General features: G+C 34.7%; 1 protein-coding gene across 2 annotated transcripts in view; it reads left to right on the forward strand.

Moving 5' to 3' along the window:
• LOC132277368 (uncharacterized) overlaps nucleotides 1-24,962 on the forward strand; it is an 88,500-nt gene extending 63,538 nt beyond the window's left edge. For both annotated transcript variants that reach the window (XM_059779226.1, XM_059779227.1), the window contains exon 6: nucleotides 24,809-24,962. In XM_059779226.1, the coding sequence (XP_059635209.1) occupies nucleotides 24,809-24,947 (139 nt within the window). In that variant the 3' untranslated portion in view covers nucleotides 24,948-24,962. The remainder of the gene's footprint in view (nucleotides 1-24,808) is intronic.
• Nucleotides 24,963-26,499: the final 1,537 nt, after the last annotated feature.

Genomic DNA, 26,499 nt, shown 5'->3' on the forward strand with positions numbered 1-26,499 from the left:
GATGAACAAATTGGAAGTTCAGATCGGTGAATCACCAATGCCATATGGGAATTGTGCAAATTCCACACCACCACCATGTGGGAATCCTACATCTTCCACAGCAGTGCCGACAGAGAATCCTAACTCTACCGCACAAGGTACTCACACGGAGGACCCCAAACAAACATCGATGACAGAACATGCGACTGGTCAAACCAATCATACTTCTTTTTCAGTCTCTTCATTATCTGTCAAACAATTACAAGACATGATAATTAATACAATTCGAGCCTAATACAAAGGCATCTCATAGAGCACTCTCATGTACTCAAAGCCCTATACAAGGAGAATCGACAGTATGAGAATGCATGTAGGATACTAACCTCCGAAGATTCAATAATTTGACGGAAAAGGTAACCCCAAGCAACATATTGCCCATTTTGTCGAGACTTGCAACAATGCCAGAACAGATGGGGGACTTACTAGTTAAATAGTTTGTCCACTCCTTTAAAGAAAACCCATTCGAGTGGTACACCGACCTAAAGTCAGAATCAATTGATAGTTGGGACCAAATGGAACGAGAATTCTTGAACAGGTTATATAGCACTCGTCGTACTGTTAGTATGATAGAATTGACTAACACGAAGCAATGGAAGGATGAGCCTGTAATTGACTACATTAATAGGTGATAAGCACTCAGTCTTGACTGCAAGGACCGATTGTCAGAAATCTCTGCTGTAGAGATGTGTATACAAGGAATGCATTTGGGCCTTCTTTACATTCTTCAAGGCATAAAACCTCACACATTTGAAGAATTGGCTACGCGTGCCCATGACATGGAGATCAATATGAAATCTCATGACGGCAAAAGTCCCGTGACCATAGAACCACGCAAAGATAAGAAGGAGTGGAAGAAGGGTGACAAGTCATCAAAGATCGCTGCTAAAGATTCCATGGCTATCTCAACCACCCCAATCAAGATATCGGTTAAAAATGATAAGAAGGGTGATAAAAAGCCTCGCCAGTTTCAAGAGAGGAAAAGACAGCGTCCTACGCTAAGGGAGTTAGAGAAGAAGGAATACCCCTTCCCTGATTCCAATGTCCCTAGCATATTGGAATGTTTACTCGAAAGTAAAGTTATAGAACTCCCTGAATGCAAATGCTCTCAAGAGATGGGACGTGTCAACGATCCAAAATACTGCAAATATCATCGTATTGTCAGTCATCCAATTAAGAAGTGTTTTATCTTTAAGGAGGTGGTGATGAATCTGGTAAAACAAGGAAAAATCTTGTTAGACACAGACGAAATTGTAACTTCAAATCATACTACTACTACTATGATAACCTCTATCGTGGGGAGTGCTCGTTTTTAACCTTCAACTTCTGAGGTATATTGCACAACCATCCAGTTTGGCTCATTGGAACCAATCCCCATCTATGTTGGCCAAGGAAGTATACTTGACGTTTCATCATTTGTAAGAGTTTTTCCTCAAGATGATGAAGAAGGATGGACTCTGGTGACAAGAAAGAAACCATGGAAGCAATGAGCTGACATTTTTCAGACTAATTATTCTGACAGGGGGCAAAAGAAGAAGAAATCTCAATATCGCCATAAGCAGTCTGGCCATAGCAGAAAATGGGTTAAGAAGACACAGTCAACCAAACACACCTCTATAAGCAAAAAGATCCAGAAACCCATTACTTTGCAAGAGTTCTTTCCAGAAGGATATCTAGATGACGAAGTTGTGACAGCTTACATGGTTTTAACTCAGAAAATGAACCCTAATAATGAGAATAACAAGGATCAAGATGAAGCCCAGCCTGTGGAGAACCATGCAAAGGATGCAGCCATCATTAAAAAGTCTGATGATGATGAAGTAGTCAGAGGTACGCTTGATTCATGTTATGCACCAATTATTTTCATTAACGAAGATCTTCAGTTGGGTTCGAAACCGCATAATTGTCCTCTCTTCGTTTCTGGTTACATAAAAGAACAACGAGTTAGTCGAATTCTTGTTGATGGTGGCTCAGCGGTGAATCTCATGCCAAAATTTACGATAAAAAATCTCGGCATCATAGTTGATGAGTTATCTCATAGCCGTCTTATTATTCAAGGGTTTAACTAAGGAAGACAGAAGGCTATTGGCATGATTCATGCGAAGTTAACTATTGGCGAGCTCCAAGTTGAAACCTTATTCCACGTTATTGATGTAAAGACATCCTACAATTTGTTGTTGGGAAGGCCTTGGATGTAATGATCCTCATTTTTATCATTTATCAATTTTTTTTGGGATTTTTTTTTTCAATTTTCTAGATTATTTTCGTCTTGTCTTGTATTACGTGTCAGACACCGTGAGGTGTGCCGGGTGTGTTTGAGAGTTGGTTGGGGCATTTTCTTGAATTTAGGTTTCTTGAAAATGCAATGGTTACCGTTTTGGTTTTTTCCGTTTTTCATGCTGAGAGGTCCAGGTCGGACCCGCTACCGGGGTTGTTGAGCACGGGGATTGTGTCACAGATCCATTACATATCATGTCCTGTTATTTTAAGCATATTTCATGGGTGTATGCAGATTGTGTGGTTGTAAATTTATTTGTGAATGTATAAATAAATATATATATATATATATATATATATATATATATATATTAATATTGTAATGAAACTATATTTTTTCTGCGGGATCCGCAACATCACTAAGCCTTATAATGGCTTATTAACCATTTTGGCTATCATTCTTCTCTCTCTCACGGCCAGACTCCCTCCCTCCTTCTGTTTTCTTTTTTCTTTGAGCTTCATAATTTTCCTCCATTTTTCGGCCAAACGGTCGGGTTTCCGGTCTTAGTTCCTAGACGGAAAATGTTCCTCTCGTCGTTCTCTATCACATGGTTAAATGATTTAATTTTTGGAGGAGCGCTTATTATTTTATGAATTTTTGAATATAAGGCTTCAGAGGGGATTTTGGGCCACTTAGATACGGATTCCGGAGCTGAGCCTTTGGAACAGTAGAATCTTCTCATCGACGGTTACATTCCTACTGAATAGTTTTCTGTTCCGCAGCCGACCGACGTTGACTTTTGTTGACCAGCATTGACCGCGTTAACTGGCGTTGACTTTTTCGGCTGGGGATGTATTTTGACTACTTTTGAGGTCAGGGTGATCTAATTCTCAATTTCTTAGGTTCTATGTGAATTTTCCTTCTTAAATTGACTAGAAGCATGTTTAATTTCAATTATTTTGACTATGTGATTGTGGTTGATTATATGTAAAGTGGTAGATGTATGTTATGTGATAAATGAGTTTGTAAATTTAGTTACACACTACAAGAAATATGGGTTTTAGTAACAGTCCTTTAGGGACAGTCCTAAAAACTGTCCCTAAAACCCTATGTTTTAGGGACAGTTTTTTAGGACTGTCCCTAAAACCTTATTTTTTGGCACAGTCTCAAGGACTGTCCCTAAAACCTAACTTGCCCGTCCCTAAAACCTTATTTTTTGGCACAATCTCATAAACTGTCCCTAAAACCTTAACTAGCCCGTCCCTAAAACTTTATTTTTTGGCACACTCTAAAGACTGTCCCTAAAACCTAAACTAGCCCGTCCCCAATTCCACAAAAAATAGCGCGGTAACATTTGGCACTTCATTTTTTGTTTGGCGCTACAAAAATATAATATATAAAATAATTTTATTTTATAAAATACTGAAAAGGGGCATAAACTACGTCGTTTAATCATATATCTCATTACATTTGTATACCTAGTCTTCAGTTCTGAACGCTCAAGCCCTCACGCCTCTTCCACCGTCTTCTATCCTCTTCCACCGTCTTCCATCCTCTTCCACCCTTTCCATCGTTGCAGAAGACGGAGGCTCTTCCACCCTCTTCCACCGTTGCAGAAGACAGAGGTTCTTAATCAAACATTCTTTGGGCTTCAATCTTCACCGAATCACAAGATTCAATCTTCACCAAATCTGGAGTCGGCTTGTGGTCTGAGGCTGAATCGCTGTGGGAAATACAGGTTTGCAGAAGCGATTCATTGTTGTTTCGAAGAGAATCTCGGGCTTGGTGGAGACTATCAAAATCAGGAGGTACTATTGTGATGGAACTTTATAAACCCTTATATATTCTGTTATGTGTTCCTTATATATTCTGTTATGTATTCCTTATATATTTCTTGAGATATAGTTGAAATAGATTTTCTGTTTGTTCTTATGTTTTATTGTTACATACTTTTTGAATGGTGTGATCTAGTTGATTTGGCTGCAAATTTTCATGATAATTTAGGTCTTTATTTAGATTCAGTTGTTTAGGAAGCTGCAATTTCATTTTTCCAACAGTTTAAATAAGTTTATTGTTAATTTCTTCAAAGTTACTGTCAAGGTATTTAATCAGATCTAGACTATCTCCAATGATGTTCCATCCACCTTGTCTCCTAAATCTTACTAAGAAAGATGCTCCGAGTTCAATGGGGGAACCTTTTTTATTCCCTTTAATACTCAGTCATGATGCTCCTATGTTGACCTAGACACCATACCTTATTAACCCCCCATCTAATACCAATTTTCATACTTTAACTCCTAAGGTTGACCTCAATCTCTTCACCTATCTTTCATTGTTAGTTAAAATGAAAATGTTTTGTTTACCTAAACCATGAACAGAATAAAAGCTTAAATACATTAAGGTTGAGTTCACGAGTCAGACACTTGAATATTTTTGAGGATCGATAAAGTCTCCATCTTCATTTTAGGTTCAACCTGTAGGTGAATCTAGCTAGCTAGCACCATTTAATTTTTTATTTTTATTTTATAAAAATGAAAATAAAAATAACTCACAATAATGTCAAACTATTTTATGGTAATGTAACCATATAGTAGTTTGAAATTTTTATTTCTGTCTTCGGCCAATATAGTGCCCAAATGTATTAATCTTAATAGCCATTGATTTTAATTTGTTCTCCTGAAATCTTCCAAACCTTTAGACTGGTAAGGAGTAGCTAAAACTGATAAATGTCTGCCAAACCTTCAAATTGGTAGGAATTAGCTGATGCTTATAAATATGTTGGTCCCAACTCTACATGCCATTAATGAACTTTTCACATCAAACTTCTTTAAAATTAATATATATATATATATATATATATATATATATATATATATATATATATATATATATATATATATATGTCTCAATGGTACTTCCAAACTCCATTAAAAAAAAAAAAAAAATTATATGGCTGAAATCAAATATATTGATATCAGATTGGATTACAAAGTATATTTCAAGTTTGCAAAACTACCAATGCATACTAATCAAATATATTGATATCAAATTGGTGTGTCAATTCTTTTTGGAGTATCTAATCAAATAATATATATAATGTATATATACCAAATTACCAATGCATTTATTTATTTTTTGGGGAAGTTTTTTTATTAATTTAGATGTATGTGGCCTGCAAATCCATAGAAAATGGATTATACTCTTCGCACTTTGGATTAAAATTATGGACCTAGCCATTGGATTCTTCCCAACAACTTTCCTCATTACTTTTCTTAATAATTTCCATTATGATTTCAAGCTATTTGGCATCGGAGAAGATGACATACTAATCATATCTACTACAAACTGAAAGCTGGATTGTCCTAATTAAATTTACAAACTACTAGGCAAAAACTTAAGTATGCAAAACTTTCTATTGCACTGTTTTTGGGCTAAACCAGTTAATAATTATTTACCTTTTCATGACAATGATTGTAAGTTAGGTTACAGCAGCCCATAATTCTATCCCTTGGTGGTTATTCTTTCTATTTCTAAAACAAAGACACAATTATACACACACACCCTTTAATTTCACCTTTAATAATTAATTGCTAATTTCCCTTTGCTTTATACTACTCCACTATAACAATTAATTTTTTTAAAAAAACATTTATTTATAGCTTTGAAGAAAATGTCTTTTGTTGGCTTTTCTCGTTGATGATTGAAATGATACTGTTTTGATGCACTGTACGTGCTAAATACTCTCTAAATAAGAGGTTCGTATATATAACAAAATAAATCATGTGTATATATATAAACAAGTGTTCATAAGACACAATCCTCAGTTAAAAAAAGGTCAACAGAGACATTGAAGATGCCAAATACATTGACTTAAATTAATACAAAGGTAATCAAAGTGTAATTTTCATGTCTTTAGCTATTGTTGGTTGGTCCATCGAAACTACTTATTAGCAACTGGCTGGAATAGCAACTGAGTGGAATGCAAGCTGTAGGTGCTTGGAAGTATATGGTAGAGAATTTAGACCTAACCTTTACTTAGTACTTCAATTAATTGACCTAATTATTGAAAGTTTTGATAATGATGAGTATTCTCTTTGAAATTTATGGTAATACATCATTTCTAACCATGTAGATGCATATATCATTGTCTTGATTTTGAGGTTTGAGCACCTTTGGAATTATGTGTATGTATTATTCAAAATTTGAAACATATAAAAAAAAAATAAAAAAATAAAAAAATAAAAAAAAAACCAAATTTCCATTTCAGATGTCAAAACTGAAACACCTAATCCTGCTTCTTGAATGACAATGTTAAACAAGTGTGTCTCACCATCTAAGGTCACACCCAACTGCCTTAGTTTCTCACCCAAGCATTCTATTCTCTATCTGTTTTTGTTAATTTTTTTTTTTTTACTCTTTTATGATTATGCTTGTTGGTGGGACCATCTAGCTGATTTTTACTTTTAACTCTTGTTTTCCTGGTTTAGATTGCATTATGTTTTGATTGACAACAGACCAATAAGTAGACTTCTTCAAATTCATCTGTTTATACCAAGCCATGCACAATCTATCCTTTGAAAGTAAAAATTCCCAATCTAAAACACATTTAGCAGCTTTGTCAATGTCAATCAACTTTCGTATGCCCAAACCACCTTCAGATTTTGGAGTAGATAGCTTTTTCTAACACAAACCATGGAGCTTATAAGATTGAGAACTATAACCCCAAACAAAATTTTGCATTCTTCTCTCTATAATGTTAACAACAGCAGCTGGAAGAGAATAAACAGAGGTCCAATACAATAACATAGGAGTAATAACAGCTCTAATCAATTCAACTCTCCCAGCTATAGATAAATTCATACTAGCCCATCTTATGGTAGCTGCTTCAACCTTTTCAATCAAAGGTTTACAATCCAATCTTTTTAGGCCTTTATTAGAAATCGAAACACCTAAATAAGTGAAAGGAAGATTTCCTTGTTTGCATCCAAGAATTCGAAGTATCATGGACTTTTTTCTCATCGATCTAGTAAAAAAAATCTTAGACTTATCTCCATTAATAGCCAAACCAGAAACTGAATCAAAGTGTCTCATCATCCTCCTTAAAGTCAAAACTGAGGCCATGTTGCCCTCCCTACTACAAGAAGGTCATCTACAAAAAACTAGTGAGTAACCCCAACCTGTGCCCTTCGAGTTGCTTCAGAAACCACCAGATGTCCTGCATCACATTCATTTTGGAACATACCTGAAAGGTAATCTGTCACCAAGGTAAATAAGAGGGGAGATAGGGGGCAGCCTTGCCTAATTCCTCTAGATGATTTGAAAAAACCATAAAGACTACCATTAATTAACAATGAAAACCAAGCTGTGGTAATACATCCCTGAATCCAACCTATCCATTTGCTGCCAAACCTAAATAATTGAAGAATGTGAAACAAAAAGTTCCATTGAATAAAGTCATAAGCCTTTCAGTGGTCCACCTTCCAGACTAAAATAGGCTTAGTAGACTTGGCTCCAAAACCTCTCAATAATTCATTTGCAATGATAATATTATCTTGAATTTTCCTTCCACTTATAAAAGCATTATGTTCTTTCCCTACCAACTGATCCAAAACAGTCCCCAATCTTAAGGCAAGAATTTTAGTAATCACCTTGTACAAAGTATTGCAAAGTGAGATTGGTCTGAACTCCCCTACCTTGACAACATCTTTACCTTTTGGAATCAAAGTAATAAAAGTATTATTAAGCCCCTTATCCAAAGAAGAATGAACAAAAAAATGTAATACTGCATTTGTAACATCCTCCCCAACAATATCCCAATAAACCTTAAAGAATTTCATAGGAAAGCCATCAGGGCCAAGAGTTTTATCAGCTCCCATTGAAAATATAGTGGTCTTGATTTCCTCCCCTGTAATAGGTCTCTCAAGATACCCTGCTTCCTCAGGAGTAAGAACATTCCTAACATACTCTGCCACTGGAATACTATACTGGCCTTTAGATGAGAACATTTCAGTATAGTAATTTAAAAGCTTATTTCGAATACCAATATCATTATGAATCAAATTACCAACATCATCCTGAAGTTTAGTAATGTTATTTTTCACTTTCCGAGCCTTAATCTTCTGATAAAAAAACTTTGAACATTGATCTTGGTCTTTAATCCAACTTACTCTAGCCTTCTAAAAAAGCAAAAGCTCCTCATTGGACTGAGCAATTTCATATTCTCTTCAAGCGTCATCCTTTTTCTGAATAAGATTATCATTAGAAGGAAACTGAAATAAATCTCTCTGACAATCCTCAAGATCCTTCTTAGCAGTAATTAACCTCTCAAAAACTGAACCAAACTTGGTTATATTCCAAATCTTAATAGCTTGTTTCACCCCCTTTCAGCTTTTTAATAACCCTAGCAATTGGATCTCTAACCACTACCATTTGCCAAGCCTCAGCCACCACTTATTTAACCATAGGTTGAGCATTCCACAAATGAAAAAATCTAAAGGGTTTTGAACCTGAAGCAACCTGCAAAGGAACTTGTACACATATCCCCCAATGGTCTGAAGCTAAAGGAGGAGTAAGTTCAATTTGAGAAAAAGGAAAAAGGTCACTCCATTCTTCATTCATCTACCCTCTGTCCAGCTGAAGATAAATTCTACGTGAAAACTATCTCTTATTACACCATATATAAGTGCCATTAAGAACAGGAATATCAATAGGAGTTAAGAGATCAATAACGTCATTGAAATCCTTCAACACCTTAATTGATAAAGATTTGCCACCAATTTTCTCATGATTATATCTAACAATATTCCAATCACCAATAAGTAACCATGCCCCTGTAATCTTAGAAGCCATATCCATAAGACATCTCCACAATTCCTTTCTTTCTGCAGCAGTAATTTCACCATAGACACAACTGACCCAAAAAAACAAATCAGTATTTAAAAAAAAAATTCATTATTAAAGTTCTAGGAAGATTGTTGATTTTCTAAAGTTCTTAATATTCCAAGGGAATATATAAAATGCATAATGCATAATGGTCATTCTAGAAAAAAGAACCCCGCCAAGTTGGTTTTATAAAGCTAGGAACAAGGAAATTAGGGATTTCAACAGGTTTTCCATGCTCTCTCTCTCTTCCTTCTTTTTTTTTTTAATTTGTTTTTTTATTCTTCTATTTTTTTCTGCTTCAATTGTTGATTATCAAGCAGAATTGTGCATGCCAGCCTTGATTTAGCTGTTGCCCCTTTGCTTCAACTGTTACTCTATGTCTATTATATTATTCCCAATAAGTTATAGAAGTTTGATTTTTAGAATTGTTGTTTGAAAATTTTAAAGTAGTGTGATATTATAATATTGGCGGGTATTATATATATATCTTCTCTATGAAAATGTTTGAAATATTATTTAAAAGATGTGCATAATCTGTCTTTTATTGTTTTTCTATTTATTATTTTTTTTAAAAGGTAAAATATATTTTAACTAATTTAATTGGAGAAAGTTTAATTCTTACACGTATGTATATGCATATACCTAGTTTAAATTTTTATATCGACCAGTACATTTTCTGTCTCTAGTTTAGTTGGATGAACATGCTGATCTGCAAATGCAGGAATGTTCATGTTGTGCACTTATTGCTGAAAAGTTTGTGCTGACTTCACCAGAGATATTGGCTGGGAAAGGAATCAGCCGACTTCTGGTATGTAGTGCTTCTGAACTTGCAACTGTCAATTTCTTTTCTTATTTTTTCTTTTTCTTTTTTTTTCTTTTTTTTTTAATTTTATTTTATTCCGTTTAATCTTTTTATGTTTCATATATTCAATACCTACTTCGCCAAAAAAAAATTGCTGAGATGTTCCAATGCAGGACGTTGAAGGGAACTATCAATATGTGCCCTTTCCCCCTCCGAAATATCCAACACAAACTGAAAAATAAAACTTCTGTTATGAATTCTTCTTAGGAGATTTGTAGATTTATCAACATTTTAGGATATGGGCTATCAACTTCCTGACCATGCCATTAAACGTAAAACTACATTAGGTCAAGATAGAATTGAAATGAAGTTAAAAGACAAAGAAATAAGTGAAATGAAGAGGTCACACTTATACTAAATAATAAATTTAATAAAAAAAAAAATTTAATTACCCCATCTATATCATTCTTCTGTGCTCTAGTATTTTATTAGAAAAAAATATGAGTCCATTGATCCGGCACATATTTATATTCAAGTGATTTATGTAACATGCATCACAAACTATAAAAATTTAAAATTGTATATAGAAAGACATATATGCATCAATATTTAAATTGAGGAGGTATTTGCTCACACCAATTCTATTAGTTGATGCTTGGTAGAGCACCATAGTCATTAATAAGATTAGGTTGAAGCAGACTTGATGTAGTATAGTTATCTTTCTAGGTTAGGTCTGTGCTCGTTTGTTTTGCATATTTATTAGTGTAACTTCTAAAATTAAGCAAGCAAGGATGGAAGATGAAGATAGTATTCGGTCCTTCAAGGACTCAGAATGACTCTATAATGCTAGGTGGTATGACTTTAAGCAGAATAAAATTTTCGCATGCTGTATTGTCATTGCTTGTCATACTAGTTCTCCCCACATTTTTACAACTGTGAGTTCAAGTAGGAAGAAAATCTTTTTTGAACTATGTTGGCCAGAAACAATCAAGCATCCTTAGTTTTCATGAACATCCAAATGCCACATTAATTAGTTGCAGCATGTTGCTTCTATCCTTGCTCTATCTTTTGTTTGATGACTTCTTTCCTTGTGATGATCAGGTTTGCAGAAGTGATTCTTTGGTGTTTCGAAGAGAATCTCGGGCTTGGAGGAGGCCAGCTATCAGAATCAGGAGGTAATCTAAACCCTTATATATTCTGTGATGTGTTCCTTATATATTTTGTTATGTGTTCCTTATATATTCTTGAGATATAGTTGAAATAGGCTTTCTGTTTGTTCTTACATTGAGATTGGGAAAGTAAAAACAGAGAAAGTGATTGAGCTGAAAAGTTTTATTGCTCATGCCCCCACAGTTTGAAAATGAGAAATTGAAAGAAAGGAAAAACAAATGATTTGATCTTCAAGTTTGTTTTCGTGGCTGGCAGAATTGGATTTTTATTTTGAAAATTTCGTTATATGGTTGATTGTTTAATTACAATTCGCAAAAAGATAATTTATTTTTTCGTTGCAATGATTAATAACATTATGTAGATTACCCGTCACAAAGGGTTTTATTTTGGAATTCAAAAGCCAATTTTATCTTTGGCTTAAATTAGTCATTCACATTTGGACCAAATTTGAAAACTGAATTTTTAAAAACTTGGGCCAGCTTTGATCAACCCAAGAGCTTTTAAGTTTCAGATTTCTTGGTCATGTTTCACCAAATTTTAACTGAGCTATTAATTTTTTTTTCTTTCTTTCTGATTTTATGGTTGGATTAATGGAGTTTAAATAGGATTTATCACTACAAATTTTCAACAAACTCTGTTTCAACAACCATATTTTCTGATTTTGACGATGTGCCTAGTTCAAGAGATTGAGCAGGGAGATAGGAAGAAAAACATAGCTTAAACAGGGAGAGATAAAACTAAATTGGACCGGGCTAGTGTTTGCAGAAGAATAAGAAGTTGCTGTCCTTTATATTATTATTATTATTATTTTTTTTTTTTTGCTTCTGCTCTTCTCCTATTTACTCCAGATTTTGGTTAAAATAATAGCACTAGTCATTAAAATTGCTTCTCTTAGTTTTTGGCTGTTGGTGTTCTCCTATTTACTGGACAATTTTTTTCCATTGTTTGAATTGTAATCTTACAATGTTGTAGAAGCTTTTAAGTCAGTTTGTAGTGCAGTGGTAGAAGTCTTTTTCGCCCCTTGTTTAACAACTTTTGAATTAAACAAATTAGACTGACTACAGTAAACCAAAACCGTATTTGTCTACAGTATACCATAAACAAATTAGAAATTAATTATCTTAAGACTTACCCAAAGCCATGGTGAGAAGGCTATAAACAATTTGCTAACTACTGCCCCAAATTTGAATATTTGGAGCTGATGAATCCCTTCTCAAGCCTCCAAAAAAGATACAATATAAATAAGACTAAATATTTAATGGGGAATAAGTAGAATCAAAATTTACAAGTTTGGCATGCCGACAAGGAAAGGAAGGAAACATTTCTGTGATGGAGTTACTCGACCTTCTTTTCATCCCAAGCCTTCAAATGACCATTAATTTCTCATAAATATTAGGAGAGGTTGCCAGAGAAGATGTCATTGAAACTGAAGAAGTAAAAACTAAACAAAAAATGACATGATTACTCTTTTCCACTGTTATACAACCTAGAATAGAATCAATCATATAGAATAAAGATTTAAATCTCCATTCCATCACTCATTTTATATCCATCTAATGTTATCCAATACCATCATTACATGAACTCAAATTAATAATGAAACAGTTAACCAAATAAAAATAAAAATACAGCGAAAAAATACTTTAACAAATTTCAATTACCAAAAAAACCAATAGAATTGCAGGGAAATTCTATTATGTGCGCTCCCATTCTGGAAACCCTTATCATCTACACAACTTCCAAGATCTACACCTCCATTTCTTTAACAGCCTCATCTCTAATTAGAGTTAAGGGTTCCCCAATTTCATGAATATCCAGAAAGACATCTATGTCTATACAACCTGCATACACCTGAAACATCTAAAGTGCATCTAAATCTTCCTCTATCATCCTCTTTTCATTGGGTCAGAAGATAGATCTAGGAAATTATACCTACCAGTGTCTATAATACTAATGCCATGTGACCATGGCAGTGAACCAACAGAGTATGAAGAAACTCCATTTCTTAATTACTATGTCTTTCAATTTTCTTTAACTGTATTTCACTCTTTTTTTTTTTTTTTTTTTTTTGGTTCTTTTTTAAAGAAATGATAAGACGGTTCTTACACTCATTCATTGTTCCTTCCATGATGGGCTCCACACACTTATATACATACACACACACACACACACACACACACACACATATATATATATATATATATATATATATATATATATATATATATATATCCTTTATTAACTCTTGATGGATATATGTTCTTTTTTTTCTATTTTTTTATTATTTTTTATTTTTTTTTGTGTACATTTAAGCAGTTACATGGATAAGTCTTGGATTCATCATCACACTAGGGGAAGTGTAAAGTATTTTGATGGCATACATGACTTCATTGATGTGGCTAGGCGTCATGCAGAAGTAGACAGTAGGTCCCGATGTCCATGTCGTCGTTGCAAAAATAGGACTTATCATCAAATTGAAGAAGTTAAGCAGCATCTCTTGAGAAATGGGATGGACAAGGGGTATACCAATTGGATATATCACGGGGAGGCTCGTCAAAGCAACAATAATGTTAATATTGATGCTAATGTCAGTAGGGAAAATGTCCACGATGAAGATGGAAATGTAGATAATGTGTTTGAATTGTTGGATAACATACAAATGGGAAACTTCACTAATGCACCACAACAAGAAGATTCGCCTGAAGTTGATGTTGGAGGAGGAAGCTTTGATAGATTGTTAAATGATGCACAATGTGAATTGTGGCCAGGTTGTGAAAAATACTCTAAGTTGTCAGCGATATTAAAGTTGTTCCATGTGAAGGTTACAAGCCGAATGAGCAACAAATCATTTGACATGATGCTTGATGCATTTAAGGATATGCTTCCCGATAATAATGTGTTACCAAAGTCTCATTACGAGACTAAAAGCTTGTTACGAGACTTGGGTCTCGGATATGATTGTATACATGCATGTAAACATGATTGTGTTCTATTTTGGAGGGAAAACGCAAGTAAAGAAAATTATCCACAATGTGGTGAATCGAGGTATAAACCTCACAAAAGTAAGGGTAAGAAAATCCCTCAAAAGGTTCTCCGGCACTTCCCATTGAAATCAAGACTTCAACGGTTGTTTATGTCAAAGGATACAGCCTTAGATATGCGGTGGCATAAGGAGAAACGTGTGAAGGAGACAAATGAGTTAAGATATCCAGCTGATTCAAAAGCTTGGGAAGATTTTGATAGTAAGCATAGTTGGTTTGCTGCTGATCCTCGTAATGTTCGTGTTGGATTAGCAACTGATGGATTCAATCCATTTGGAAATATGAGCAATGCGTATAGTATGTGGCCTGTGATGATTGTGCCTTACAATTTGCCACCTTGGATATGTATGAAGGAGCCATATATATTTATGTCGTTGCTTATTCCTGGTCCAACATCGCCTGGTAATGATATTGATGTGTACATGCAACCTTTGGTTGAAGAGTTAAAAGAATTGTGGCGGGATGGTGTGATGACATATGACGCGTACAGTAAATGTAACTTTAAAATGCTTGCGGTAATGATTTGGACCATTAGTGATTTTCCCGCCTATGCGATGGTATCTGGATGGATGACAAAGGGTTATCTAGCATGTCGGATTTGTAACAAAGAAACATGTTCTTGTTTTTTGAAACACGGACGTAAGATATGCTACTTGGGAAGTCGTATGTTTTTATCGTTAGATCACATTTTCAGAAACCATCACAAGCAATTTAATGGCAAAAGTGAAGACAAAGGGCCACCAAAGCAGTTGACGGGTGATGATATTCTAGAACAACTTAACCTCATACCCGAGGTTAGTTTCGGAAAGGGGCCAAATAAAAAGAAGCGAACTCGTGAGGAATTTGAACTTAACTGGACGAAGAAGAGTATTTTCTTTGAACTACCTTACTGGAAGACCATTTTGTTACGGCACGACCTGGATGTTATGCATATAGAGAAAAATATATGCGATAGTGTGTTGGGGACATTATTGGACATTGAAGGGAAAACTAAGGACACATTCAAAAGTCGGTTGGATTTAGAAGCAATGGGGATTAGAAAAGAACTCCACCTGAGACGTAATGATGAAAAATTTGAGATGCCACAAGCGCGCTACACATTGTCAAAGAATAATAAAAGACAACTATGTGAATGGCTAAAATCAGTTAAGTTTCCAGATGGCTATGCATCGAACATAAGTCGGTGTGTGAATGTTAATAATTGTAAGATATCTGGATTGAAAAGTCATGATTCACACGTTCTCTTACAACGTCTCCTCCCTATTGCTATACGAGGATTCTTAAATTCAGATATTTGTAACACAATAGCTGAGCTTGGTTTATTCTTCAAGGAATTGTGTTGTCGAACTGTCAAAGTGGATGTCTTAGAGGCAATGGAAAGGGACATTGCTGTTATACTAAGTAAGTTAGAGATGATATTTCCTCCGTCATTTTTTGACATTATGGTGCACTTGGCTCTGCATTTGCCGCGTGAAGCCATCATCGCAGGCCCTGCACAATATCGATGGATGTACCCGATTGAAAGGTGCTGTATATTTTTAGTAAACCAACATTTTTTTTAACAAGTTTTATTAGTTTGTTATTAAATATTATTGGTTTGATTAACGGTTATGTAGATTTTTGCATACTCTCAAATTGTACGTCCGCAACAAAGCACGTCCGGAAGGGTCCATTGCGGAAGCTTACGTGGACCATGAGTGCCTCACATTTTGTTCAAAATTTCTTGGAGGGATTGAGACAAGGTTCAATAGAGAAGAAAGAAATAGTGAGGGGAACTACAACAATAATTGGTCCACATTTTATGATCTAAAGCAAGTGGTTCGACCGATAGGAGCACAAAGTTTGGACATATTGCCCCGTGCGGACATAGAGATGGCCCGATTGTACGTTTTACAGAATTGTGAAGATGTTTTGTCATATGAAGAGTAAGTAACTCATTGCATGTCATATCTTGTCAGTTTCTATGAATATATAGTGTATTTCTTAATACATGTATACAATTGTATCATTAACATAATGTAATTGTTTAGAAAACACAAGGTAGAACTTGAGAGAGAAAATCCGCGCAATGTTTCTCAAAGACATGCTAAAGAATATTCGAGGTGGTTCGAAACAAAAGTAAGTCCATTATGCACCTATTGTACTTAATTAAATAAAATTCGTTAATTAAATTAAAATGAACTGTCATTCATATATTTAACACTACACTTCTTTTAATAGATAAAGGAAATGCGTCATCATCAAAAGGAAACAACTTGTGATGATCTGTATTCATTAGCGTGTGGACCTCAATGTCTAGTAAGTCGATATTCCGCGTGTATTGTAAATGGGATTAGGTTCCATACTAAGGAAAGGGAGCAAAATCGACGAACACAGAATAGTGGCGTGTTAGTGAAAGGAGAATACCAAGATTACTATGGTGCCCTAACAGATATCATTGAGTTAAGATATCCTCTGGGTAGAAAATTTTTTCTTTTCAAATGTGATTGGTTCGATGTTAGGATTGGTACCGGTGTACATAAAGATACCTATTTCACAAGTGTAAATGTAGCCAATAGAGCGTACAAAAATCAGCCGTTTGTGTTAGCAAATCAAGCATTGCAATGCTTCTATGTCAAAGACAATAAATTACAAGGGACGTGGGAGGTAGTTCAAGATATAACAAGTAGAAGCTCGTTTGATGTACCTGAAAAAGAGGGTGAAACAGGAGTATATGATGAAATGCTCAACACTACAGCATACCAAGAGAGCGAACCAAGCATCATGGATGGAGTTGTTGAAGCGGACTTGGACATGGATCCATTCCCTTTGAACAGGGACGATTTGGAGGGTGAAACTCTTGATGCTGAAATGATTCAAAATGTAGGGGTGAAGCAGCCATTAATGATGACTTTTGGGATGTTGAGAATGATGAAGCTCTTGACATTCAATATAGTTCAGATGAGGAACCAGAATTAATGTCTGAAGATGATACTGATATGGATGACATGTGAAGCTTTTTATTCTTGAGCATGTACCTCATTTTATTGTTTTATGATTAATACTTTAAGTGACCAGCTGAATTATATTACCGAGCTTTATCTTTTGAGTTACTTTTTGTTTAAATTTCTCTTTAAGTATTGTTTCTGTGCTTCATTAATTTGCAGCTTTGATTTGGTTGACTAAATTAATTGTTATATTTGAGCATTTACTTTTTTTTTTTGGGTTTGTGATTATATTTAATGTGATCTATTCAGTTATATTGCCTCTAATTATTGAATTTTTTATTCAATGGAATTATGTAAATATGAAATGATGACTCAGAATATATTTTGCATATGCTTGTTTATTTTGATTTAATTTCACTTGATTCTTCATATCAGCTTGTAAACTAAATTATGGACACCTCCGAGGAACCGATGCGTAGAGTTTTAAGGTCCCGCAGGGCTGAAACTGAGCAACCATCTACAAGTTCACCTCCTACACAACCAAGTGGATTAGGTGAAGATAGGAATTCACCAAATGAAAGAATGGAAGGTGATGGTAGTAATGAGCAGACAGGGCCACAACCAAGTGGAGGTAATTATGCTTCATCATTGATTAACCATAAGTTCTTTTGTAAAATGCCTACGCTTTAATTAAGATGATAAATTTTTTTTTCAGGTCCGATACGAAAAGGGCGTGGAAGAACAAAAAATGAAGCCTTGCACAAAATTAATGAAAACAATTGGCCAGTTCCAGTTGAGTTTGGAGAGGGTTATATTAAACCTGTTGGTTTAAATAACAAATTATGGACGGCTGAGGTTGGCATTAATACACGAGATACCGAAGCCCTTCTAAAGTATAAAACGTGGAGGGATGTTCCAGATTTTGAGAAAGAGGTCTGCTATGACCATTTGAAGGTAATGATAACCATCATTTAATGCTTGTTTTGGTTAAAAAAAAATCAGAGATTACTGGTCCAATTGGTTACAAATTATAGCTTACTTTAATTTTACATTATAAAGGAGGTCTTTGGAGTGAATGCATACGCAAATGACATTGATTTTAAGCGAGTAAATATGGGAATTTCCAGCGCGTTGAGGAAATATAGATATAAATTGAAGTGTCATTTTGAAGAGCATCTTCCGATTGAGAATGCACGCCGCCATCCTTACAATGGTATTGGTAATGCTGTTTGGGAAAAATTGTGTGATACGTGGATGTCACCTAAATTTCAGGTTCAATTTCTTAACTACTTGTTTTTACTATTTAATATAATAACTTCATTCACTAGTTATTTAGGTTTCCTAACTTGTAATATTGTTTGAATTACTACTTAGGAAATAAGTGCAAAAAACAAATAAAATCGTTCCAAGAATGAGGTTCCACATTATTCTGGATCAATGTCCTTCGTCAGACGTTACGATGATTATGTGCGTAATATACGAAACAATAATTATAAATTTTTTATTTTATATTCTACGTTCTAAACCATATATTTGTCTAATAGTCACTATTACTTTGTACTATAGGTCAAACTCAAAGAAAGGCAGAGCCAAGAAGATGGGGACGGTGAAAGGGAAGAGGATCCTGCTATTCGTTTGTACAAGGACACACATTTTAAGGAACAAGGTGGATGGGCACATGAGAAAGCTAAGAGGAATTTTGTAAGTTAACTATAAGCTACCATGTTAGATTATGAAATTTGGATCTCATAATATTGTCCACATTGATTGATTGTGTTGGATTTGTAATTTATCTGTTTTGCATAGTTCAAATATGTGTCTTATATCTAGGGTATAAATCTGGAGATTTAATAACAACTCATGCCAAATAAATGTTCTATCCCCTTACATTCCATAACTCCAAGATACTTCAAGTCTAGAAACCCCTCACCATCTCTGTCTTGACTCACATTCTTTAAAATTTCCACTTCTACTAAATACATACATGAGATCTTTGGATGTATCATGAAAATTAATGAATCAGTCCATTAATTGGGGTTTCTTGAATTAAAACTTGTTTAGAGTAAAGATTAATTTTAATTAGGGTTTCGTCAATCTTGGTTGTGACTGAAAATTATACCTATAGCAGGAGAGAGAAGAGAGAGAATGGAATAGCTTGTAAATGGAAGCCTCACTTTGCTCTAACAAGTAATGACCCATTTATATATATATATGAATATATCTGTCTGTCTGTCTGTTTTTGTATGGGGGTGTGGAGAAAGTGAGGTGATTTTCCATGAAGCAACCCTTTTATGCATAAGGTTTATGTGTGGTTGTTACATATATATATATATACACACACTTTTATGTTTTATGATTATCTAAATATATATGTAGAGAAAGTGAGAAGTGATTTTCCATGAAGCAAGCACTTTAATGTCATAAGCTTTATGTGAGGTTGCACATATATATAATATATAATTATCCGTACTCTTTTATTATGTTTGGGTGGCTGTAACTTTGAAAATCCACCAAAAACATAAAATCCCATTTGTAGGAATGTTAAAGAAAAGATGAATGTGACCTCTTTTTTTTGGTAAGTACTGTTGTTCCCTTTTTTATTCTCTTCCTTTTAGTTAGTTTAATTATGTGATATGAAGGCTTCAAGCTACTTTATCGATCAGCTCCTGTAGGAAGGTTATCTTATATATAAAGCATATTCCTCTATTTAGATGGGGTCAGCTGCAGATCCTGTTGTCATCCCACTATATCCTGAGCTGTATTTGTTCTCTCTCTCTCACACACACACACACAACTTCAGTAAAAGCTGTCCTAGATACTCTTGGAGCGTCATGTTATATTTTATTAGTTAATTTCTTGAATTAAATAGATGACAAATCAAAATCTGATTTATTGTTATAATTTAATAGCTTAGTTTTGGGATAGTAGAGAATCACTATTTACCTATTACATAAATATGTCTACCTATGACATTATTAGATCATCAAATATTTTTCAGACATTATTTTAGATCTTCAAATCTAAATTAACTGCATTTTATGAGATATCAAATCTCCTTTGTAGGACCCCTAAATTCATAAAGATTGGCATTGCCTGGTGTTCCTGGCTGGTTTCTCTTCTTTTTGAGAGCTGAATTTAGATGACAGAGAGGGAGGAGCTGAATTTAGATCACATATTTCTCCTCGAGTTTTCACCCTAGGCTCAACCATGTGATAGTAGAGAATGCCATATTTATTCAATGATTCAGCCATATAGAGGCCAAGAGCCTCTGGATTTGAGTCTCCGGATTCCATAAAATCTGCAAAGGGAGAGAGCCTTATTCCCAGTCTATTCGCTCCTATCTCATTAGCAATAACTTCAACTATTTCTAGACATGTCACTCCTACAAATGGGATTTCATTCTCATTCCAAGCACTACAGAAAAGACAATCTACAACTTGTTCAAGCCTTGTATCAGGTTAACTACCTTCTTCTTTCTTTTCCTTTTCTTCGGACTACAAAATTGAGATTATAAAAACTCTAAATTGATTAATTTGCTCTGTAGATTCATCTGTGAGTTTATATATACATCACTGGTCTTGCATATTCTGAGAAGTGGCACACAAAATATATTCTTGATTAATTTGCTCTGCAGTTTCAACTACTCTGTGAGTCTGTAACCTCAACTATTATGACATTTTAACCTATATATCTATGTGAAATTATATATATACACACACATACACTTTTTGGAATTGTATCTATCAGAAAATTATATACATACGCACACATACACATTTTAGAGAGAGATGAGAGACTCACAGGGTTAATTCCTTGCTCCTCTTTGATCTGCGTCTCTGCACTCGGAATCGGAAGTTGTGGACTCTATTATATGTTATTCACATTACACATCAACTTAAAATTTGGCAGCTCAATAATGGATTCCATTCATGTCAAGTTGTCATTTCAGACGCCCAGAGTGGGTTTTTTTGCAGTAGATATAATCATTTCATTTATATGAATCAATGTTTCTACTAAAGGTCAAACTGAATTCATGTTGGGGCAAAACTGCTCGATCAAACCTTGGGACCTTGATAGAAAGAGTGGAAAACTTAAGTTCAATTCAATCCATAAGTCATTGGGTCTGTCTTTCCTAAACCAACCTTATCATAATTAGGTTGATGGGTTTAGCTTCTAAAATCAAGTTGACATGAAGATCTTGAAGTCGACTCAATTATTTTGGTGACTCTTGGAGCTTATAGGTCGTATGTCTCCAACCATATTGTGTTTGCATGATTGACTTTATTATCATTAATAGTGATAGGAGATTCTAAGTTTATTATTCAATTAACGTACATATATATATATATATATATATATATATATATATATATATATATATATATATGACGAGCTAAAAGCTTTTTTTAGCTTATTAGAAAAATATATATAGGTTGATGTTCATCTTTTTCAGATTTATAAGGTCAATACATGGACTCCCAAATGCACTCATTCAAATACCTTCTTTTTTTTTTTTTTTTTGGTTATGCTAATATAAAACATTACGCTTATTATTTTATTTTACCAAACAACTCCAGAGCACAAAAAGACTGGAAAAACAAAATTGGAACTTCACTGTGGCCCCAGAGCCCACCATTAGGATTTTGGAGAGATAGTTGGTTTCTACTAAATGTCAAAATGCATCATTCCTTTTTCATATCAAATTTGGCTATGTGGGTGATGGAATCGCACAACTTGCAACGGGGACAACATGGGCAGCCATTTACCATGTTTGAGAAAGTGCCTTAGAGTTGCAAGTTACAGAAAGTGCCTTGCGTTTTGGCTCCATTCTAATCTATTAAAATACCAGAACCTTAATGATTTGATCAGCCATTTTGCAGTGATGGATACTTTTTGTGTGTTAAACTCGTATCAGACCACATTATAATGATAATGGAGAGTTTTTGTGAAAAAATTAGCTCTGTCAAACCCATGGTTTGTTTGCTAATATTTTTCTAGTGCACCAACTACCCACAAAGTTTCTAACAATAATTTCGACAGTAGTGAGCCTTAAATTTATTTAAATGTACAAATTTTTTTTCTATTTGTTGAGAAACAGCATGTCATACAAGAAATGGCATACAAGAAATGCCATTGTTTACTGTATGTGCGCATGTTATAAACCGAATCACTTTAATCTCTCTATTTTTATGTGCTGGTGCATGTGTGATTACATTTTCTGTTATTACTTGATTTATTCCTATGCCATATTTTTTTAATTTGATAGCGAACTTAAATATTTTGCAGGATGCAATGAAAGAAAAGGCTGCACAAAATTCTCAAAATTCTGATGGTACGAGTCCATCCATAAATGATGTTGAGATAGCACAAAACCAACTAGGCATAAGGAAGGGATATTGCCGTGGATTCAGACATGGTTTCGTGGCTCCAAAGCATCAGCGTGCCTCTTCATCATATGATGAGGCTTCTAGGAAAAGGGCCAAAATTGCTGAAGAAAGAAGTGTACAAATGGCGGAAAAAATAGAAAAACTTGAGAAGATGCTTAAGCAGTACCAACAACAGCCGCCACCATGGTTCCTCCAATATCAGCAGCAGCAGCAGCAACCGCCACCATGGTTCCTCCAATTCCAACAGCAGCAGCAGTCGCCACCATGGTTCCACCAACAACAGTCTCCATCAGATTCCCAACAGCAGCAAACCGCACCAAATTGGCATCAACAACCACCGCCACCTCCAGCAGACTCGTATTTTCAGCAGCCGCCACCAACAACAAGATGGCAATATCAGCTGCCGCCACCAACATGGTCTCACCAGCAAGCACCACCACAACCACCAACAGAATGAATAATGGATCTTGAAGAGGATGGAATAATTTTTTGTGCTACCACATGGTTTTAGTTTTTGTTTAGAAAACTAGAGATTTTATATTTTATGGATCTTGAATATATATATTTGGATTGATTTTATTCTATGGATAGTAATATTTTTTTGAATGTTATTGTGGATCTATTTTGTATATGTTTTGTATGTATGTATCCGGAATGGTTAAATTCACAAATTAAGCATACAATATATATATATATATATAGACGGTTTAATATAATAATTATAATTAAAAATAATGTATTAGGGACGGTCCTGACCGTCCCTAATATAATAATATATTAAAATATATAATTAAAAATAATGTATTAGGGACGGTCCTGACCGTCCCTAATACATTAATATATTAAAATATATAATTCAAATAATGTATTAGGGACGGTCCTGACTGTCCCTAATACAATAATATATTAAAATATATAATTAAATTAATGTATTAGGGACGGTCAGACTGTCCCTAATACAATAATATATTAAAATATATAATTAAATTAATCTATTAGGGACGGTCTGACCGTCCCTAATACAATATATGAAAATATATAATTAAAAATAATGTATTAGGGACGGTCCTGACCGTCCCTAATACAATATATATTAAAATATATAATTAAAATAATATATTAGGGACGGTGTGGCCGTCCCTAATACAATATATATTAAAATATATAATTAAAAATAATGTATTAAGGACGGTTTGATCGTCCCTAATACAATAATATATTAAAATATATAATTAAAATAATCTATTAGGGACGGTCTGTCCGTCCCTAATACAATAATTATAATTGAAAAATTATGTATTAGGGACGGTCTGTTTGTCCCTAATACTCTAGTTTTTGGGGACAGTCATTTAAACTGTCCCTAATTCGTACCTTATTAGTGACAGTCTTGGCCGTCCCTAAAAAGTTTTAGGGACGGTGTTATTTAGGACAGGTTGGACTGTCCCTAAAGGTCAAAAGTATTAGGGACGGTCAACTTTGACCGTCCCTAAAGCTCTTTTGGCACGCAACTTTTAGTGACGGTCCAAACTGACTTTTAGGGACGGATTTGGTACTTTTAGGGACAGTTTCGACTGTCCCTAAAACCCGAATTTCTTGTAGTGACATCCTTGTAGTGAAGAAGCATGCTTAGAAATGACAAGTTGTTTACTTTATGTATTTCAATTGCCATGGAAATTTGATGTCATAATTGTAGAAATAAATGTTTAAAATATTCTTTTACAAGTTGTGATTATGATATAGGTAAAATGTATGGAATATAGTTGTTAAATTTGGTATTTGGAATTATAAAGCATATATGCATCCATTGGGAAAGAAAAAGGGGAAAAGTATATTTTTTTAAAACCAATGATATTGTTTTGGGGAAAAGTTTTTGAAAAGTGTTTGTGAAAACCCGGACGCCTAGGAGATGCCTAGTGGTACGTGGTCTTAGTGTGGTCTAGAGAGGGGATTAGGGAGAGACCCTAGTGTGGTTGAGCTAACTAGGCTGGATGCGACGCCTTGGAGGTGCCTTGTGGTCGTGGATGGTTAGCCAATCTCCCTTTCGTGACACCTTAGAAATGCCTTGGGTCGGATTACACTAACGGTTTGGAAGTTGAAACGGTATGGTTTCGGAAACGGAGAGTGATATTGCATGGCATGGCACATCATTGGCATACGTGGTGCATTTGGTAATTGGTTGAGATATGTATGTTTGTTGATGATACAGTGGTTTTACTTGACTCCCGAGATATGATCCCGTTCTCTTACTTTCTATTCTCTATGTGGATTCATGAGGTCATAAGAGGTGTGTCTTAGACACTTCCTACTAAACGTTTAGCTCACTCCATCATTTTAACATTTTTCAGGTCACGGGAAGGAAGTGACGGACGACGTTCCTCCATAGGTTTTGATGGGTTAGTAAACTGTTTGACATATTTTGTAGCTATGATCTCATTTTATTATTATTATTATTATTATTATTATTATTATTATTATTATTTATAAATCTTAGGATAACACGTATATTGTGTATTGATATAGGAAAGGACGGTAACGTTTTAGTTAACCTCGGGTTCGGGTAAGGACCCGGTTAGCAATTCGGACCCTTGGGTTCAGGTCGTTACAAATTTGGTATCAGAACAATGGTTCGAAAACCAATAGGACGATGGGTAGAGGCCTACCTAGGGTTGTGTGAAAGGTGGATTGCACTGTTTATGTGCTTATGTGTTAAAGTGTTTGTTACCTGAGAAACATGTTTACTTACTTAATTGCTTATGTGTTTACGGTTTTAGAAGGCATGCTTATTTACTAAGTGTTCACATGCTTAAATGTTTAATTGCTAAAATGTGTGTTATAAGGCCATGACGATGAAATGTATAAATAATTGAAAACATATTAATTATGATACGATGACAAGTGTGATTTAGGTGGTAACGGCAAATGGTTCAAAATTTAAAAGAATGGCATACAAACGGTTGTGGCAGACCATAAACCATTTTCAGAAGCAGAATCTCATTTTGCTGATGCCAAGTTCTATATCGATCCCAATACACTTTCGGAATTGCCCAACCCAAGCTATCCGTCTACATAAGAGGTTTAATCTACAAAAACAAAAGAAGTATTAAGTGATCCATTAGATATTTCAGTGACAGATATTGTAAAGGTAGCTAAAACGTAAGGGGTCTCGATAAAAGCACATCGGACGAAACCTATTTTAAAGTATGTTCCAAAATCTCAACGACAAGAAGGGCAGTCACCTGTCATCGAGATACTTGAAACCAAGGAATTTAAATTGAAGATGTCATAAACCAAGGAAAAAGAAGATCTGCAAAAGCTGCAAAGACAAAAATCTTCGCCTCCTAAACCTCCGTTAAAAGGGTTCGTGCGGCCTTCTCAATCTGTGCTCGAACATGGATCACTTCCAAAACAGAGGACCAATAAAGGATTCGATCCTCAAGCATACCAACTCTTAGCTAAGGTAGGGTATGATTTTACAAATCCTACAGGCCTTGGAAAACTGAATTCTGAGGTCACTGTTGAGAAAGTGCATGGCCTTAATGAGACATAGAAGAAGTTAACGGAACAAGGGCATAGCATCATTCCACCCAAGTTCGGTCTCGGTTTTGCAGCACCTGAGCCACTTCGAATTCAAATTACAAAAAAGATAAGAAGTTAAACACTTTATACATTGGGTTTGAAGAAGTTGATGAACAAGATCAGCAGACTTGCATCAAAAATTAGTCTTCGACCGTATAGGAGCTCCATGTGCTCGAACATCTGTATTCAATAAGTTATCAAGTCAAAAATCAAATGTCTCAATTTCTCATGTCAATAGTTTGCCTCATACCTCTGTTTTTAATAGAATAAGCTTTCATGACCAAGGAAGAAAATCTCCACAACTTCAATCTCAAAAGACAGTATTTTCTCGGATTGGTACTATTAAAGACACACCGCTAAGAAACAACAATAGTGGAAAGTTAGAATAAGCTAACATCGACGTGGTGAACAATAATGAAGTTCAGAGCCTAGTGCCTTCGTGAATGAAACGTAAGACAGA

The sequence above is a fragment of the Cornus florida genome, unplaced genomic scaffold, assembly GCF_030987335.1.
Source record: "Cornus florida cultivar Cherokee Brave unplaced genomic scaffold, ASM3098733v1 CherokeeBrave_3.0.0_Hap2_Chr10, whole genome shotgun sequence".
Taxonomy (NCBI): domain Eukaryota; kingdom Viridiplantae; phylum Streptophyta; class Magnoliopsida; order Cornales; family Cornaceae; genus Cornus; species Cornus florida.